The sequence below is a fragment of the Heterodontus francisci genome, chromosome 24 (genome assembly GCF_036365525.1).
Source record: "Heterodontus francisci isolate sHetFra1 chromosome 24, sHetFra1.hap1, whole genome shotgun sequence".
NCBI classification, from domain to species: domain Eukaryota; kingdom Metazoa; phylum Chordata; class Chondrichthyes; order Heterodontiformes; family Heterodontidae; genus Heterodontus; species Heterodontus francisci.
In genome coordinates this window covers 80,131,795-80,151,317 of record NC_090394.1, presented here as the reverse complement: position 1 = coordinate 80,151,317, position 19,523 = coordinate 80,131,795, and the positions used below count along the sequence as shown (strand labels likewise).

At 50.2% G+C, this 19,523-nt stretch overlaps 1 protein-coding gene across 1 annotated transcript in view; it reads right to left on the bottom strand.

Moving 5' to 3' along the window:
- The window catches only part of ankfn1b (ankyrin repeat and fibronectin type III domain containing 1b), a 1,028,185-nt gene that overhangs the window by 211,285 nt on the left and 797,377 nt on the right, over positions 1–19,523 (bottom strand). Inside the window, exon 7 of the mRNA XM_068056894.1 lies at positions 2,078–2,288. Coding sequence (XP_067912995.1) covers positions 2,078–2,288 — 211 coding nt within the window. The remainder of the gene's footprint in view (positions 1–2,077; positions 2,289–19,523) is intronic.

Here is a 19,523-nt window from a genome sequence, read left to right as displayed (position 1 = left end):
GGAGAAAACCCACGCGGTCATAGGGAGAACTTGCAAACTCCGCACAGGCAGTACCCAGAATCAAACCCGGGTTCCTGGAGCTGTGAAGCTGCGGTGCTAAGCCTCTTGGCTTACACTGGTGACGTGCTCCCCACGGTCACAGATCCCGTTGACTTGCAGAGGATGAGCGAGTGCCAGCAGACCTTTTCTGCCGCGTCCTCCGCGAGGATCAACTTGGAAAAATGTTCCGGACTCCTGGTGAGTCAGTGGCGGGTGGATTCCCTATCGGAGGAGCACCACGCACCTCCTCTATCTGCGAGTCCACCTTAGCCCCACTGAGGAAGCCTGGCCAGCAAACTGGCAGGAGTTGGAGGCGAAAGTCACCACACGGCTAGTGTGCTGGACAGGACTGCTCCGAGTGCTTTCCTACAGGGGCCGAGCACTGGTCATAAACCGACTGGTGGCCTCAATGCTGTGGTACCGGTTGGTCACTTTGGCCCCACCCTCTGCATTTGCCATCAAGATCCAGAAGAAGCTCGTCAATTTCTTCTGGGGCAAGAGGAAACACTGGGTCTCTGCCGCGGTCCTGAGTCTCCCAGTTGAAGAGGACGGCCAGCCGCTGGTGTGCATCCACACCCAGGCTGCGACTCTCCACCTTCGGACCCTGCAGAGATACCTGTACGTCGAGAGTCCTCCCAGGTGATTTGTGCTGGCAGTTTATTTTTACCGCCAGGGGCACTGCCTTCAAGACGACACGTAGATACCAGTGGAGAAGGTTAGCTGTGCCTCTCTGAGGGAGTTGCCTGTCTTTTACCAGGATCTATTCAGAGTCTGGAACATGGTCGCCTCTGGTAAGGGCGCTCCCCCGCCAGTGGAGGAGAGCACCTTGGCTGTCCGGGCGGCCAGCTCCGGGGACGGACCGACGGACGGACGGAGTAGCCGAAGCCCCCGGGACGCCCCTCACTGCTGACCCCCACTCGGCCAGAACTGCTCATCGGACTCAGGCACCGAAACCTTCCTTGGCAGCTGGTCCTGCACAACCTCAGCCGTCTCTTGGAAATGCCTTCCATGCCATTTCACACAGCATAGAGGGGTTTCCTGTATGGGCTGCTCCTGCACACTCTCCCATCCTCCCCCTCGTCAACCGGCCAGACATGCCGTGGCGATCCATGTTGCCCTCTGGTTACGTTTGCGCCTAGGAGTCCCTGGAGAAGGAGCATGCGCTGTCCGCCGGTACGCTTGAGGCCTTCTGCGACTAGTGGGCACCGCAGGGACTGGAGTGCAGCATTGACACTGAGAATGGCATTTTTAATTTGAGTTTTGTTTTATTTATCTATTTTATAACATGTATATAAAGGGGAACTGAGGAATAAAGGTCCCCTCGACATAAAATACATAAAAGGTGTCTGGGGTATAAAGGCTTCCCAAAAAAAAAATGGGTTAGATACAGAAGAAAAAATGGGGTTAGCTATAGAGTAAAGCTCCCTCTTACTGTCCCATTAAACACTCCCAGGGCAGGCATAGCTGAGTTAGATACTGAGTAAAGCTCTCTCTGCTCTGCCCTACAGTATCTCTTAACTCCAAGCTTGGAAGCCCCTCTAGGCTCTTTAGATGAGAGTAACCATGTTTGCATACAATGCTTTCATGAACCATTGAAATCACAGCAAGCGAGTCAACTGTGGAGGTTTTTTTCCTTTCTCTTCAGTTACGACCCTCCTCCAAAAGACTCCTGCTGGAATCCTGAGTACCTACTCTTCAGGGGCCTTCCACACATGGGAATTCTTTGCACGCGAGTCCAGGTTGTAAGTATTGACAGGATCTTTCACCTGTGGAAAACATCTCACCCAATGCCAATTGTGTCTTCAAACAACATACACACACTCATTAATATAAACGCACTCACTAACATACACCTAAACACACGCACCCATATACAAACACACACACTCGTTCATACACAAACACACACTCTCACTCATATACAAACACACAGACTCACTCACTCATAGTTGCCTTCATCAAAGGAACTGGGGTGTTTTATTTTCATCTGAAGGATGCTGATGCCATCAATTAAAGATTGAAACCCCTGTTGACTTACAGTGTGGGCTTTCCTTAGCTCCAGCCTGCAGAAGCATCTTGGCCATGGGCACATTGTTGGTCATGATAGCAATGTCTAAAGGCATCAAGCCTTCACTGTTTGGTGTGTTCAAATCCAGTTCCTCTGTGCTGTAGAGGTTTAGAAGCATCTGGACAGCATCAAGATCCTGCTGTTCCACAGCCTGAAAGACCGCCTCGTTACTATGAAAATTCTAAAAAATCAAATAGGAAATTGTTTTTTTTTTCACATTTTGATGTTGTGTATATAATATATTTGGTGCAGTAAAGCGAGTGGGTGGAAGTTTCAGTTCTAGTAGTGTCTGTCTACTGCTGTCATCACTTCAAGTTGTAATTGGTTTAACCACACAGATCAAGTTTCATTGCAACAGCTGCCCATAATATACACTCTGCTCTCAAACAGAAGCAAAGACTTCTGCTCCGGAGAGCCTCACATGTTGTGAACAAAGATTGTGCTCAGCATGGCACTCAACTTGATAAAGAACCTTGAGCAATTGGTGCATTACGAGGGTATTTGGGTAGCCTGCCCGTGTAATTCTTTTATTCATTCATGGGATGTGGGTGTTTCTGGCTAGAACAACATTTATTGCCCATCCCTAATTGCCCTTGAGAAGGTGGTGGTGAGCTGCCTTCTTGAACCACTGCAGTGCATGTTGGGTCGGTACACCCACAGTGCTGTTAGGAAGGGAGTTCCAGGATTTTGACCCAGTGACAGTGAAGGAACGGCGATATAGTTCCAAGTCAGGATGGTGTGTGACTTGGAGGGGAACTTAAAGGTGGTGATGTTCCCATGCATCTGCTGCCCTTGTCCTTCTAGGTAGTAGGGGTCATGGGTTACTCCTATCTACAATTACATGTAATAATGGATTTGTCAGGATTTGCCTCCACTGAATACCACCCACCTGCAGTCCCCTGGATCAAACTTACTGTATGTTTTATTCTTGCTTCAGTGTCACCCGTATTAATAAGAAATGGGATACACCCTACCAGAATCCCTTCTACCGCTTCCAATCTGATAATACCAGTGTACAGATGTCAAACATTACATCATTATCAGCATCTTAAATAGAACCTTTGTTTACTTTTTTTCAATCTCTTACATCTATTGAGGTGAAGTATTAGTGTTGAGGAATGTTACACTTTTAATATAACGCAGCTAGTGCTAGCATCAATCAAACCAAGCTCCCTCTACACTGTCCCATCAAACACTCCCAGGGCAGGTACTGCACATGTTAGAAACACAGTAAAGCTCCCTCTCACTGTCCCAGCAAACACTCCCAGGGCAGGTACTGCACATGTTAGAAACACAGTAAAGCTCCCTCTCACTGTCCCAGCAAACACTCCCAGGGCAGGTACTGGACAGGGTTGGCTGCCACTTTCCACTTCCTCACCCTCGTCAGCCGGCCGGACATGCCCTGGCAGTCGTGTTGCCATCTGGCAGCGAGGGGAAACCCCGGTGGAGGTCTCTCTACACGGGAATCCTTCCCCTTTACATTGGGGGCCTGGGATGGAGGGTGCTGCACAGGGCAATCCCGTGTAATAGACTTTTAAGTAGGTTCATGGACTCCCAGGCCGCCTGTAATTTCTGCAGCCTGAACGAGTCTGTGTTCCACGTATATAGGGTGTGTGTGAGGTTGCAACCCCTGTTTGCAAATTTAATGGGGCTGCTCCTCAAGTTCTGGCTGCACTTCAGCCCCACGCTCCTGATCTTTGGGCATCCGGTGCGGAGGGGCGTCGGCCGGAAGGAGGATCTCCTCGTTGGTCTGCTCCTGGGCCTGGCCAAGGTGGCAATTCACAGGTCCAGGCTGCGGGCCATAGTGGGTCCATCCACCCTGTTTGCCTGCCCCTGTTCCGCGGTTACATTCACGTCCGGGTGTCCCTGGAGAAGGAGCATGCGGTGTCTGCTGGTATGCTTGAGGCCTTCTGCGACCGGTGGGCACCGCAGGGCTGGAGTGCATCATCGATGCCGAAAATTGAATTTTTATTTAAGTTTTGTTTTATTTATTCGATTTTAATAAAGTTATTTTAAAAATGTAGATAAAGGGGTCCTGAGGAATAAAGGCCCCCCTCGACATAACATACATAAAAAGGGCCTGGGGTATAAAGGCTACCTTAAAAAAAACGGGGTTAGAGATAGAGTAAACCTCCCTCAACAAAAAAAAGGAAAAAAAAGGGTTAGAAGAAGAAAAAAACAGGGTTCGCTGCTGCCTAATTGAATTGCTGACTGCTGATTGCAGCAACAAGGAACAGCTGACAGTGTTGCAGTCAGTTGGAGGAGGTGCTGCTGGAGAGGGAGGGCTGAGGAGAGAGCTGCAACATTTTGAACAACTTTTGCTACAAAGGAGGAAAAGACTTTTCAAACATAAGGCTGTGTTTCGAGGCGGGTGTCGAGCACCAGACTTGAATTTGATTTGGACTGTTGGGAGAGGTGGGAGAGGCCAGAAGAACAAGGAGTGGGGCTGTACAATTCTGCAGGGAGCTGTGCAGTTGTGCGAAACATACAAGGAAGCTCCCTCCTCACCCCTATTGCCCAGCCTGGGTCAGCTGAAGCTGCCTGGCTACGAAGAAAGCAGAAGACAGGTAGTGCCTGGGCAGCTTTCAGCCGACCCAGTGAAGAGACCTCTCCCCAACCGGAAGACCAGAAGAGTTTGTGAATGACTGTTTGATTGAACTGTTCTCTGTCTTCCCACCTCGGTGAAGCAAGTCATCACTCTCAGCCTCCTTTTTCCTCTTCAGCACACCCTCTGCCTCTCCCCTACCTTATTACTTCTTATTTATTTATTTGACTATTTATTTATTTTTCTTTGCTTTATTTGAAATCTGCAGGCCTATAACTGGGGTGGGGTTCAGCTCTTGACCCATGACGTCCATCTGTGCCAGCGGCAGGGCCCTCTAATACCTGTGCGGCTACAGCCTCTGTGGCTGCCCATGCAGCCCCATCACCTTTCAAGCTGATCACTTCTGGCCATGGGGTGAAGGGCTATGCCCACCCCAACATGTCTATTGAGGCTTGCATGAAGGCAATGGCCGAGGTTGTCGGTACAGGAAGTCTGTGTTCTTCCTGAAGCCAAACAAGCGGTATATCTGGCCCTGAGTAAGGGGCTCACTGTGGGGGGGATTCTTCCTGCCGGTGGACCCTCTGGGGGTCACCACACAGTGGATAATGTTGTTAAATATCCCACCCTTCATTCTCAGTGAGCTCCTCCTCCCCCACCTGCACCATCTGGGGGAGATGAGGTCAGGGATAACCCCAGTCCCGCTCATCTTCTGGACCTCAGACGGGGCGTGGTGCCACGCCAACTCAACCTCAGCAGCCCAGGGTGGCACTGCTGCACCTCATCCCACTCCCCCTACACCTCCAACAGATCCGCTCAGGCGGTTCCGGAGACGGGGGTTTTCACGGGCTCCGACGGTGAGCGGAGTGCCCGTCCGAGTGGAAGGAAGATGCGGAGAAAGAATAAACACAAAGAGGCGCAAGCCCTGGACACTATGGCACAACCTGAGTCTGAGCTCAGCCAAAGGCCCGCTCCTGGGGAACCTACCTGCCCCAGGGCTGGGCTCAGGCCCAGGGATATCCAAGCAAAAGGAGGGTGCCGAGGTGGAGGTCTCCGATGACATGGAGGTCTGTGAGCCTCCGCGCCTTAGTGGGAAAAAGAGGAGAAGGCACCCCTTGGTGGGGGGGAGCTGTCTCCTGGTTCGGGTCCCCAGGTTCCCCCTGTCAGCACCACCATCAAGGCTGTAAAGCCTGGGCAGGAGCTCCCTACCCAGGATGGAGCGGACGGGGAGACCCCTGACCAAGTGGTCCCTCCTGAAGGAACAAGTGGAGCCCTGCTTGTGGTGGGGGAGGCTGGGGACGCTCTTGAAGAAACCTCCCATTCTGCCACTGGGTCGGATGCCCTGAGTGGAGGGGAGGATGAGGCCCCAAAGGGTCAGCACTTCCAGCTAAAATCCACTCCCGACCATGATGTACCCGACCCAGTTGCAGTTGAAAATGCTGCCTTGTCTGCTGGGCCTGGGGGCGCTGGTGGGGCGGGAGATGGCCTCCTCGCTCTGCCTCCAGTCCCGGCTCCGGCTGGATTTCCAGGTCGAGAACTACTGTCTCGCTCATTGGCCTGGGGACGTATGTGGAGGGGGGCCCTGAACCACTGGTACCCATAGGCTCCAGTTCCACAGTAGAACCCAGAGAGGATTCCTCTGCCATCGATCCTGGGGGTGGGATCGTGACGGAAGCGGGACCAGCTGGCGTGGCCGGGGCGTCCACCCCACAATGTGTCGTGGGTATGTCGGCCGCTGGCGGTGACGACCCGGAGGAGGATGGGGACTCGGTGTGAGGCACGGAGGACAACCTTTAAATCCATCGCCAGATGGCGGTGCACTCCCTCGTGTCTCCCACCAAGTCTCCTCTCATCATGGATCCGGAGGGAATGGGCCTCCTGGTCCGTACCTATTACAGTGCATTGTTCTCTCCGCATCTGTCCAGCGACAATGCGCACGGAGAGTTGTGGGAGGACCTGCCGAAGGTCAGCCCGGAGGGCACCAAAGGATTGGAGGCTCCACTAACATTGGCGGAGCTGACCAGCACCCTGCACCAGCTCTCGAGGGGCAAATCCCCGGGGCTGGACGGGCTGACCGTGGAGTTCCTCAGGGTGTTCTGGGACATCCTGGGGGAAGGCCTGGCAACCGGGGAGATGCCCTGCTCATGGCACAGGGCGGTCATCATCCTGCTGTCGAAGGGGAGTGATCTCTGCTTGCTTAAGAACTCGCACCCAGTCTCCCTCCTCAGCATGGATTATAAGATCTTTGCCCGGGCTATGTCTGCCCGCATGGGCTCCATGCTGGCCCACATGATCCACCCCAACCAGTCCTACACAGTCCCAGGCCAGTCCATCCAGGGCAACATCCACCTGGTCCGGGACCTGATCCATCTTTCCCAGAGGACTGGTCTGTCGGTTGCCTTTCTCTCCCTCGATCAGGAGAAGGCGTTCGACAGGGTGGATCACGAATACCTTTTCAGGACTCTGCGCGTATTTGGACTCAGGCTGCATTTTGTGGCCCGGGTCTGACTTTTATACCTTGCTGCAGAGTGTCTGGTCAAAGTTAATGGGTCCTTGACAGTGCCCCTTCATTTTGGGAGAGGAGTGCGTCAGGGATGCCCCATGTCCAGCCAATTGTATACCATCTTCGTGGAGCCATTCCTGTGCCTGCTTCGCAGGAGGTTGAGAGGTTTGGCTCTGCGCGGGCCAGGCATGCGGGTCGTCCTCTCGGCTTACGCCGACGACGTGCTCCTCGCGGTCACAGATCCCGTTGATCCGCGAGGATCAATTGGGAGAAATGTTCCGGTCTCCTGGTAGGTCAGTGGCGGGTGGACTCCCTGCCGGAGGAGTTGACACCTTTTGCGTGGAGTACCACACACCTCTTCTATCAGGGAGTCCACCTTAGCCCCACTGAGGAAGCCTGGCCGGCAAACTGACAGGAGTTGGAGGCGAAAGTCACCACTCGGCTGGGGTGCTGGATAGGACTGCTCCGAGTGCTTTCCTACAGGGGCCGGGCGCTGGTCATAAACCAACTGGTGGCCTCCATGCTGTGGTACCGGTTGGTCACTTTGGCCCCAACCCCTGCATTTGCCACCAAGATCCAGAAGAAACTCGTCGATTTCTTCTGGAGCAAGAGGAAACACTGGGTCTCTGCCGCGGTCCTGAGTCTCCCGATTGAGGAGGGCGGCCAGTCGCTGGTGTGCGTCCGCACCCAGGCTGTGACTCTCCACCTTCGGACCTTGCAGAGATACCTGTACGTTGAGCGTCCTCCCAGATGGTGTGCACTGGCGACGTATTTTCTCTGCCAGTGTCACTGCCTTCAAGATGACATGCAGCTCCCGGTGGAGTCCGTTAGTCGCGCCTCTCCGAGGGAGTTGCCTGTCTTTTATCGGGATCTAGTCAGAGTCTTGAACATGGTCGCCTCCAGTCAGGGCGCTCCACCGCCGGTGGAGGAGAGTGCCTCAGCTGTCCGGGCGGCCGACTCTGGGGACGGATCTACGGGTGGAGGAGTAGCTGAAGCTCCCAGGATGCCCCTCCCTGGGAGTGACGAGGGGGTTCGGGAGTGTGGAGCGCTTCCAGCTGAGCGGAACCCCGCTCGGCCAGATTTGATCATCGGACCCAGGCCCTGAAACCGTCCTCGGGAGCTGGTCCCTGTACGGGCTGCTCCTGCACACTCTCCACTTCCTCACCCTCATCTGCCGCCTGGACATGCCATGGCGGTCCATGTTGCCATCTGGCGGTGAGGGGAAACCCCGGTGGAGGTCTCTCTACGTGGGAGTCCTCCCCCTTTACATCGGGGGACCTGGGGTGGAGGGTGCTGCACAGGGCAGTCCCTTACAATAGTCTTTTAAGTAGGTTCACGGGCTCCCAGGCTGCCTGTAATTTCTGCGGCCTGGACGAGTCTGTGTTCCATGTATATATGGAGTGCACGAGGTTGTAGCACCTCTTTGAATATTTAAAGGGGCTGCTCCTCAATTTTTGTTTGCACTTCCGCCCCACGCTCCTGATCTTTGGGCACCCGGTGCGGAGGGGCGTGGGCCGGGAGGAGGATCTCCTCGTCGGTCTGCTCCTGGGCCTGGCCAAGGTGACAATTCACAGGTCCAGGCTGCGGGCCGTAGTAGGTCCATCCACCCTGTTCGCCTGCCCCTGTTCCGCGGTTACGTTCACGCCCGGGGATCCCTGGAGAAGGAGCATGCGGTGTCTGCCAGTACGCTTGAGGCCTTCCACGTCCGGTCGGCACTGCAGGGACTGGAGTGCATTATCGATGCCAAGAATGGAATTTTAATTTGAGTTTTGTTTTATTTAACTGATTTTAATAAAATTATTTATTTAAAATGTACATAAGGGGAGTCTGAGGAATAAAGGCTCCCTCAACATAAAATACATAAAAGGGGCCTGGGGAACAAAGGCCATCTTATTAATAAATAAATAAATGTAAATGGGTTGGATACAGAGTAAATCTCTCTCTATTCAAAAGCTCTCTATTGCTCAGCAGTAATCTTCAAGGCAAAGGCCCACTTGGAGTCAGCACGGTTTTGTGAAAGGTAGGTCGTGCCTCACAAACCTTATTGAGTTTTTCGAGAAGGTGACCAAACAGGTGGATGAGGGTAAAGCCGTGGATATGGTGTATATGGATTTCAGTAAGGCGTTTGATAAGGTTCCCCACGGTAGGCTATTGCAGAAAATACGGAAGTATGGGGTTGAAGGTGATTTAGAGCTTTGGATCAGAAATTGGCTAGCTGAAAGAAGACAGAGGGTGGTGGTTGATGGCAAATGTTCATCCTGGAGTTTAGTTACTAGTGGTGTACCGCAAGGTTCTGTTTTGGGGCCACTGCTGTTTGTCATTTTTATAAACGACCTGGATGAGGGTGTAGAAGGGTGGGTTAGTAAATTTGCGGATGACACGAAGGTCGGTGGAGTTGTGGATAGTGTCGAAGGGTGTTGTAGGATACAGAGGGACATAGATAGGCTGCAGAGCTGGGCTGAGAGATGGCAAATGGAGTTTAATGCGGAGAAGTGTGAGGTGATTCACTTTGGAAGGAGTAACAGCAATGCAGAGTACTGGGCTAATGGGAAGATTCTTGGTACAAAGAACAAAGAACAAAGATAATTACAGCACAGGAACAGGCCCTTCGGCCCTCCAAGCCTGCGCCGATCCAGATCCTCTCTCTAAACATGTCGCCTATTTTCTAAGGTTCTGTATCTCTTTTCTTCCTGCCCATTCATGTATCTGTCTAGATACATCTTAAAAGACTCCATCGTGCCCGCATCTACCACCTCCGCTGGCAATGCGTTCCAGGTGCCCACCACCCTCTGCGTAAAGAACTTTCCACGCATATCCCCCCTAAACTTTTCCCCTTTCACTTTGAACTCGTGTCCTCTAGTAATTGAAACCCCCACTCTGGGAAAAAGCCTCTTGCTATCCACCCTGTCTATACCTCTCATGGTAGTGTAGATGAGCAGAGAGATCTTGGTGTCCAGGTACATAAATCCCTGAAAGTTGCTACCCAGGTTAATAGGGCTGTTAAGAAGGCATATGGTGTGTTAGCTTTTATTAGTAGGGGGATCGTGTTTCGGAGCCACGAGGTCATGCTGCAGCTGTACAAAACTCTGGTGAGACCGCACCTGGAGTATTGCGTGCAGTTCTGGTCACCGCATTATAGGAAGGATGTGGAAGCTTTGGAAAAGGTGCAGAGGAGATTTACTAGGATGTTGCCTGGTATGGAAGGAAGGTCTTACGAGGAAAGGCTGAGGGACTTGAGGTTGTTTTCGTTAGAGAGAAGGAGGAGGAGAGGTGACTTAATAGAGACATACAAGATAATCAGAGGGTTAGATAGGGTGGATAGTGAGAGTCTTTTTCCTCGGATGGTGATGGCAAACACAAGGGGACATAGCTTTAAGTTGAGGGGTGAAAGATATAGGACAGATGTCAGAGGTAGTTTCTTTACTCAGAGAGTAGTAGGGGCGTGGAACGCCCTGCCTGCAACAGTAGTAGACTCGCCAACTTTAAGGGCATTTAAGTGGTCATTGGATAGACATATGGATGAAAGTGGAATAGTGTAGGTCAGATGATCGGCGCAACATCGAGGGCTGAAGGGCCTGTACTGCGCTGTAATGTTCTAAAAATAAATAAATAAATAATAATTGGGTGCTGCTCTTGGAGGTGATTATTTGGCTGGAGCTAAAAAAAAAAACTGCATAAACAATAAGGCTCCCGGCATAGACGGAATTCCTGCCAAATTCTAAAGTACATCAGAGAGGCACTCTTGTCACAAATACATGGTCTCATCTCCCTCATCTGGAAGGAGGAGAGCATGCCAGGGATTTCCGAGACGCCGTAATTGTGACCTTCTTCAAAAAAGGTGACAAGACCGACTGCGGAGGTTGCAGAGGGGTATCGCTGCTGTCTGCCACAGGGCAGGTCATCGCAAGAGCCCTTCTCAACCACCTCCTCCCTGTGGCTGAAGAGTTCCTACTGGAATCACAATTTGGATTCTGTCCATCAAGAGGCACAGTGGATATGATCTTCAAGGCAAGACAATTCCAAAGAAAATGTAGGGAGCAGCAGCAACCTCCATATATGGCCTTCTTTGACTTCACAAAGGCCTTTGACTCTATCAACCAGGAGGGATTATGGAACATACTGCTTAAATTTAGCTGCCCAGAGAAATTTGTCGCCATCCTCCGCCTGCTGCATGACAACATGCAAGCTGTAATCCTTGCCAACTGATCTGCCACTGACCCAATCCGAATGCAAACTGGGGTCAAGCAAGGCTGCGTCATCGCACCAACGCTCTTTTCCATCTTCCTTGCCACAACACTCCACCTCATCTCCATGAAGCTCCCTGTCAGAGTAGATCTACTCTATAGGATGAGCGGGAAACTATTTATCCTACGTCGCCTCCAGTCCAGAACCAAGGCCACTCCAACCTCTGTCATCGAGCTGCAGTACGCTGATGATGCTTGCGTATCCGCACACTCAGAGGCCAAGCTTCAAACCTTCATCGATGAATTCACGGAGACGTATGACAGAATGGGCTTTAAGCTAAACATCCGGAAGTCCTCTACCAGCCTGCTCCCACAGCACAACACTGCCCCCCGATTATCAAGATCCACGGCGAACCACTGGACAATGTGGATCACTTCTCATAACTTGGGAGCCTCCTCTCAGCAAAGGCAGACAGCGACGATGAAACTCGGCATCGCCTCCAGTGTGCCAGTGCAGCCTTCAAAGACTTCAAACCTGGCACCAAGCTCATGGTCTACAGGGCCACAGTGTTACCTGCCCTCCTGTATGTGTCGGAAACATGGACACTGTACAGCAGACATCTCAAAGCTCTGGAGAGATATCACCAGCGGTGCCTTCGTAAGATCCTGCAAATTCAGTGGCAGGACAGGTGCTCCAATATCAGTGTCCTCTCTCAGGCCAACACCCCCAGTATCGAGACACTGGTCATCGCTAGTCAGTTACATTGGGTGGGCCACATGGTCCACATGCCTGACACAAGACACCCAAAACAAGCTTTCTACTCCGAGCTCCGTCACAGCAAGAGGTTACCAGGAGGGCAGAGGAAACGCTACAAGGATGTCCTTAAAGCCTTTCTGAAAAAATGTGACATCTCCACTGATTCGTGGGAATCTCTTGCCCGAGACCGCCTAAAATGGAGAGGAAGCATCCGCGAAGGTGACAGCCAGTTCGAACAACGTCGACATGCCCAGTCAGTGACCAAGTGAAACAGTGGAAGCTGCGTTCAGAAATTTGAGCATCCCCTTCACTCGCCTCATCAAACACCACCTGCTCCACCTGTGGCAGAGTGTGTGGATCCAGAATTGGAATATTCAGTCACCTAAGGATCCACAACCCTGGAGTGGAAGAAAGTCATCCTCGTTCCCTAGGGACTGCTTAAGAAGGAGAGCTGAGAAACCAAAAATGTGCAATTACATTGCTCAGTGTAGTATATAGCCCACCAACTCGGGGGAAAGAGAGAGAGGGACAAATTTGCAAGGACTTTACAGAGAGGTGCAAGAATTATAGAGTGGTTATAATGGGGGACTTTAATTATCCGAATATAGACTGGGATAGTAATAGTGTAAAGGGCAGAGAGGGGCAAGAGTTCTTAGAGTGTGTTCAGGAGAATTTTCTACAGCCATATGTTTCCATCCAATGAGAAAGGAGGCACTGCAAGAACTGGTTCTTGGGAATGAGGTGGGCCAAGTAGATACAGTCTAAGTAGGGGAGCAATTAGGAGACTGTGATCATTGTATCATAAGGTTTAGCTTGGCTATGGAAAAGGACAAGGAACAATCCAGAGTAAGAATAATTAACTGGGGGAAAGCCAACTTCAATGAGTTAAGAATGGATCTGACCCAGGTAAATTGGACTCAAAGGTTGGCAGGCAAAATGGTAACTGAATAATGGGCTTCCTTTAAAGAAAAGTTAGTTCCGGCACAGTCAAGGTATATTCCTAAGAAGCGGAAAGGAAGGGCAAACAAATCCAGAGATCCCTGGTTGGCCAAAGAGATAGAGAATTAAGATGAAGAAGAAATAGTGTACTTATGACAGCTGTCAGGTGGATAATACAACTGAGAACCAGGCTGAATATAGAAGGTTCAGAGGGGAAGTGAAAAAGCAAATAAGAGAAGCAAAGAGAAAGTATGAAAAGAGACTGGCAGCTAACATAAAAGGGAATCCAAAAGTCTTCGATAGGCATATAAATAGTAAAAGGGTGTCAAAAGGCGGAGTGGAGCCGATTAGGGACCAAAAAGAAGATTTACACATCGAGGCAGGGGCCATGACTGAGATATTAAATGAATACTTTGCATCTGTCTCTACCAAGGAAGAAGACGCTGTGCAGGTCATGGTGAAAGAGGAGGTAATTCAGACACTTGAAGGGTTGAAAATAGATAAGGAGGAGGTATTGGATAGGCTGGCTGTACTTAAATTTGTTCAGGCACCAGGACCGTATGAGATGTATCCAAGGATATTGAGGGAAGTGAGGGTGGAAATCACAGAGGCACTGGCCATAATTTTTCAGTCTTCCTTAGACTCGGGGGTGATGCCAGAGGACTGGAGAATTGCAAATGTTACACCCTTGTTCAAAAAAGGCTGTAAAGATAAGCCCAGCAACTACAGACCAGTCAGTTTAACTTCAGTAATAAAAATAAAAATTTCTGGAAATACTCAGCAGATCTGGCAGCATCTGTGGACAGAGAAACAGAGTTAATGTTTCAGGTTAGTGAACTTGCATCAGAACAGGCAAAGGTTAGAAATGTAATAGGTTTTGAACTAATAAAGCGGGGGTAGGGCAAGAGATAACAAAAGGGAAGGTGTTGATAGGACAGAGGGTCACAGAGAATAACTGACAAGAAGGTCATGGAGCAAAGGCAAAGAGTGTGTTAATGGTGTGCTGAAAGACAAAGTGTTAGCGCAGAGAGGGTGTGAATTGACAGAAAAATGAACAGCCCTAGCCAAAAGCAGAAACATGAAAAAAAAAGTGGGCTGGCACATGGTAAAAAAATGAATGATGAAACAAACTAAACTAAATTAAAATTAAAAGTAAAAAAGAAAAAAAAACTAAAAATAAAAAAGGGGGGCCCGTCATGCTCTGAAATTATTGAACTCAATGTTCAGTCCGGCAGGCTGTAGTGTAAATCGGTAAATGAGATGCTGTTCCTCGAGCTTGCGTTGATGTTCACTGGAACACTGCAGCAATCCCAGGACAGAGATGTGAGCATGAGAGCAGGGGAGTGTGTTGAAATGACAAGCAACCGGACGCTCAGGGTCATGCTTGCGGACTGAGCGGAAGTGTTCCGCAAAGCGGTCACCCAATCTGAGTTTGGTTTCCCCAGTGTAGAGGAGACCACATTGTGACCAGCGAATGCAGTATACTAAATTGAAAGAAGTACAAATAAATTGCTTTGTTTGGGGCCTTGGATAGTGAGGAGAGAGGAGGTAAAAGGGCAGGTATTACAACTCCTGCGATTGCATGGGAAGGTGCCGTGGGAAGGGGACAAGGTGTTGGGGGTAATGGAGGAGTGGACCAGGGTGTCGCGGAGGGAATGATCTCTTCAGAATACTGACAGGGGAGGGGAGGGGAAGATGTGTTTGGTAGTGGCATCACGCTGGACGGGCGGAAATGGCGGAGGATGATCCTTTGGATGTGGAGGATGGTGGGGTGAAAAGTGAGGACAAGGGGAACCCTGTCGTGGATCTGGGAGGGAAGGGAATGGGTGAGGTTAGAGGTGTGGGAAATGGGTCAGACATGGTTGAGGGCCCTGTCAATCACAGTGCGGGGGGGAATCATTGGTTGAGGAAAAACAAGACATATCAGAAGCGCTGTTGTGGAAGGTTACATCATCAGTGCAGATGCGTCAGAGATGGAGAAACTGGGAGAATGGAATGGAGACCCCACCTCAATGAATTTTGCACTCGGCGTGACATTGAACTCTTCTTCGGTTGCCTTTGCCTCCGGGCTCACTTCTTTTACCAGGAGTCCTCCCCCCAACCAGCAGACCCATTCACCTACCTCCAGCATTCTCCCTCCACCTGGATCCCTCCCTCTTGCCTCTTACCCGCTCTTGATCTTTTCATTGAAAACTGTCGGCGAGACATCGGGCATCTCAATTTCTCTGCTCCCCTCACTCACTCTAACCTGTCTCCATCTGAACTTGCTGCACTCCATTCTATCAGGTCTAACCCCAACATTGTGAACAAACCTGCTGGCAAGAGTGGTGCTGTTGTTGTCTGGGGTACCAACCTCTACCTAGAAACATAGAAACATAGAAAATAGGAGCGGGAGTAGGCCATTCGGCCCTTTGAGCCTGCACCGCCATTCAATACGATCATGGCTGATCATCCAAACTCAGTACCCTGTTCCCCCTTTCTCCCTATATCCCTTGATTCCTTTAGCCCTAAGAACTATATCTAATTCTTTCTTGAATATATTTAATGATTTGGCCTCAACTGCCAAAGTCAGCAGTGTGAGCATTTCATCCGCAGCCTGCAGAATACTCAACTCACAGCCATGTGGAGAGTTACCTCTGCATGTCCCGACCAAACCTTAGAAAAGGAGGTCAGTGTAGTGTTGGGAGTTAACCGACTGTGAGTAAAGGAACACGGAGGGGCTTAGTTTAAGAAGTCCAAAGGGAAGTAATCTATTTGTTGTTAGTCATATAGGAACGTTAACATCGGTTTTGTCATGTTAAGATTTGCTGTACATATTAAACATACTTTTATTATTCGAAATCTGAAACCTGTGTCGATTTTTCATCATCATTCAGTGTGATTCATAAGAATAAGTCCAGACCTTCGACTGTAAATAAGTGGATTCAGTCGGGACCAGCGAGGCTGAATGACCCTCACACAATTGGAAACACCCGACAGCATCCAGTTCTGGGTGCCACACTTTCGGAAAGTTGTGAAGGCATAAGAGAGAGTGCAGAAAAGATTCTGGAGAATGGTTCCAGGGATGAGGAACTTCAGTTACGTAGATAGATTGGAGAAGCTGGGGCTATTCGCCTTGGAAAAGAGAAGGTTGGGAGAAGAATTGATAGAGGTGTTCAAAATCATGAGGGGTCAGGACAGAGTAGATAGAGAGAAACTGTTCCCATTGGCGGAAAGATCGAGAACGAGAGGGCACAGATTTAAGGTAATTGGCAAAAGAAACAATGGTGACATGAGGAAAAAGTTCTTCATGCAGTGAGTGTTTAGGATCTGGAATGTACTGTCTGAGAGTGTGGTGGAGGCAGGTTCAGTGAGTGTTCAGGATCTGGAATGCACTGTCTGAGAGTGTGGTGGAGGCAGGTTCAGTGAGTGTTTAGGATCTGGAATGCACTGTCTGAGAGTGTGGTGGAGGCAGGTTCAGTGAGTGTTTAGGATCTGGAATGCACTGTCTGAGAGTGTGGTGGAGGCAGGTTCAGTGAGTGTTTAGGATCTGGAATGCACTGTCTGAGAGTGTGGTGGAGGCAGGTTCAGTGAGTGTTTAGGATCTGGAATGCACTGTCTGAGAGTGTGGTGGAGGCAGGTTCAGTGAGTGTTTAGGATCTGGAATGCACTGTCTGAGAGTGTGGTGGAGGCAGGTTCAGTGAGTGTTTAGGATCTGGAATGCACTGTCTGAGAGTGTGGTGGAGGCAGGTTCATTGAGTGTTTAGGATCTGGAATGCACTGTCTGAGAGTGTGGTGGAGGCAGGTTCAGTGAGTGTTTCGGATCTGGAATGCACTGTCTGAGAGTGTGGTGGAGACAGGTTCAGTGAGTGTTTAGGATCTGGAATGCACTGTCTGAGAGTGTGGTGGAGGCAGGTTCAGTGAGTGTTTAGGATCTGGAATGCACTGTCTGAGAGTGTGGTGGAGGCAGGTTCAGTGAGTGTTTAGGATCTGGAATGCACTGTCTGAGAGTGTGGTGGAGGCAGGTTCAGTGAGTGTTTAGGATCTGGAATGCACTGTCTGAGAGTGTGGTGGAGGCAGGTTCAGTGAGTGTTTAGGATCTGGAATGCACTGTCTGAGAGTGTGGTGGAGGCAGGTTCATTGAGTGTTTAGGATCTGGAATGCACTGTCTGAGAGTGTGGTGGAGGCAGGTTCAGTGAGTGTTTCGGATCTGGAATGCACTGTCTGAGAGTGTGGTGGAGACAGGTTCAGTGAGTGTTTAGGATCTGGAATGCACTGTCTGAAAGTGTGGTGGAGGCAGGTTCAGTGAGTGTTTAGGATCTGGAATGCACTGTCTGAGAGTGTGGTGGAGGCAGGTTCAGTGAGTGTTTAGGATCTGGAATGCACTGTCTGAGAGTGTGGTGGAGGCAGGTTCAGTGAGTGTTTAGGATCTGGAATGCACTGTCTGAGAGTGTGGTGGAGGCAGGTTCAGTGAGTGTTTAGGATCTGGAATGCACTGTCTGAGAGTGTGGTGGAGGCAGGTTCAGTGAGTGTTTTGGATCTGGAATGCACTGTCTGAGAGTGTGGTGGAGGCAGGTTCCTTGAGTGTTTAGGATCTGGAATGCACTGTCTGAGAGTGTGGTGGAGGCAGGTTCAGTGAGTGTTTAGGATCTGGAATGCACTGTCTGAGAGTGTGGTGGAGGCAGGTTCAGTGAGTGTTTAGGATCTGGAATGCACTGTCTGAGAGTGTGGTGGAGGCAGGTTCAGTGAGTGTTTAGGATCTGGAATGCACTGTCTGAGAGTGTGGTGGAGGCAGGTTCAGTGAGTGTTTAGGATCTGGAATGCACTGTCTGAGAGTGTGGTGGAGGCAGGTTCAGTGAGTGTTTAGGATCTGGAATGCACTGTCTGAGAGTGTGGTGGAGGCAGGTTCAGTGAGTGTTTAGGATCTGGAATGCACTGTCTGAGAGTGTGGTGGAGGCAGGTTCAGTGAGTGTTTAGGATCTGGAATGCACTGTCTGAGAGTGTGGTGGAGGCAGGTTCAGTGAGTGTTTAGGATCTGGAATGCACTGTCTGAGAGTGTGGTGGAGGCAGGTTCAGTGAGTGTTTTGGATCTGGAATGCACTGTCTGAGAGTGTGGTGGAGGCAGGTTCAGTGAGTGTTTAGGATCTGGAATGCACTGTCTGAGAGTGTGGTGGAGGCAGGTTCAGTGAGTGTTTAGGATCTGGAATGCACTGTCTGAGAGTGTGGTGGAGGCATGTTCAGTGAGTGTTTAGGATCTGGAATGCACTGTCTGAGAGTGTGGTGCAGGCAGGTTCAGTGAGTGTTTAGGATCTGGAATGCACTGTCTGAGAGTGTGGTGGAGGCAGGTTCAGTGAGTGTTTAGGATCTGGAATGCACTGTCTGAGAGTGTGGTGGAGGCAGGTTCAGTGAGTGTTTAGGATCTGGAATGCACTGTCTGAGAGTGTGGTGGAGGCAGGTTCAGTGAGTGTTTAGGATCTGGAATGCACTGTCTGAGAGTGTGGTGGAGGCAGGTTCAGTGAGTGTTTAGGATCTGGAATGCACTGCCTGAGAGTGTGGTGGAGACAGGTTCAAGGGGGATTTAAGGGGGAATTGGATTGTTATGTGAAAAGGAAGAATGTTCAGGGCTAGGGGGAGAATGCGGGGTGGGGGGTGTGGGTGACACTAGGTAAATTGCCCTCTTTCGGAGAGCCGGCACAGACACAATGGGCCGAATGGCCGCCTTCTGTGCTGTAACAATTCTGTGATAAAAAATTAAGACTTTCTGTGTCTCGTGGATTACTTGTTGGATTATCTATTATGGGTCATATCGGGTTAAATTGGTTACTAGTAACTGCTTTTGCAGGCTGCAGAGATTACACATCTTCGAGTGGCTAATGTACACCCCCTCCCCCCCCCCCCCCGCCCCCGTTCAAGACAGAGTTGTGGAAGTTTTTGCTGTGCATCTGCAGGTTGCTGCAATTGCTCTTGGATGGGATTCCATCCTTCAAACTGATCAATGGGCAAAGCCAATTAATTCAATGCAAGCATCTTATGGGGCTGTTTATTCCACATATCTGGTAGACAAATGCTGATCTGTATTCTGTGAATGGCTGACCACCTAATCTGTTGAGAGAAGTGCAGCTGTTCATGTCTTTTGTTCTGCTCACTGTCATGCCCAGTAAAGACATTATATTCTTAAATTTTAAGATACGAACATTATTCAATGTAGACTCTTTGACATTGACTTTTATTTTAAAAAGTGGACAATGTGCTACAAAGATGGCCTTCGAAGGTTGATGACCTAGCCCGTGTATTCAAAATCTGCCTCACTGTCTCGAAAGGACAAAAGGATACATTCCAGACTCAGGTGTTAACTACACCCATCCTGAAACCATCAAAATACATTGCTGAATTGAATGGGTTCTTCTGAGACAAAGAAGATCTGAAGTAGGCACATCATAACAGGATGGTACCCATCAATAGATAATAGACATCAATAGATAACCGTGGATTCCACATCCTGGTCTATTGTG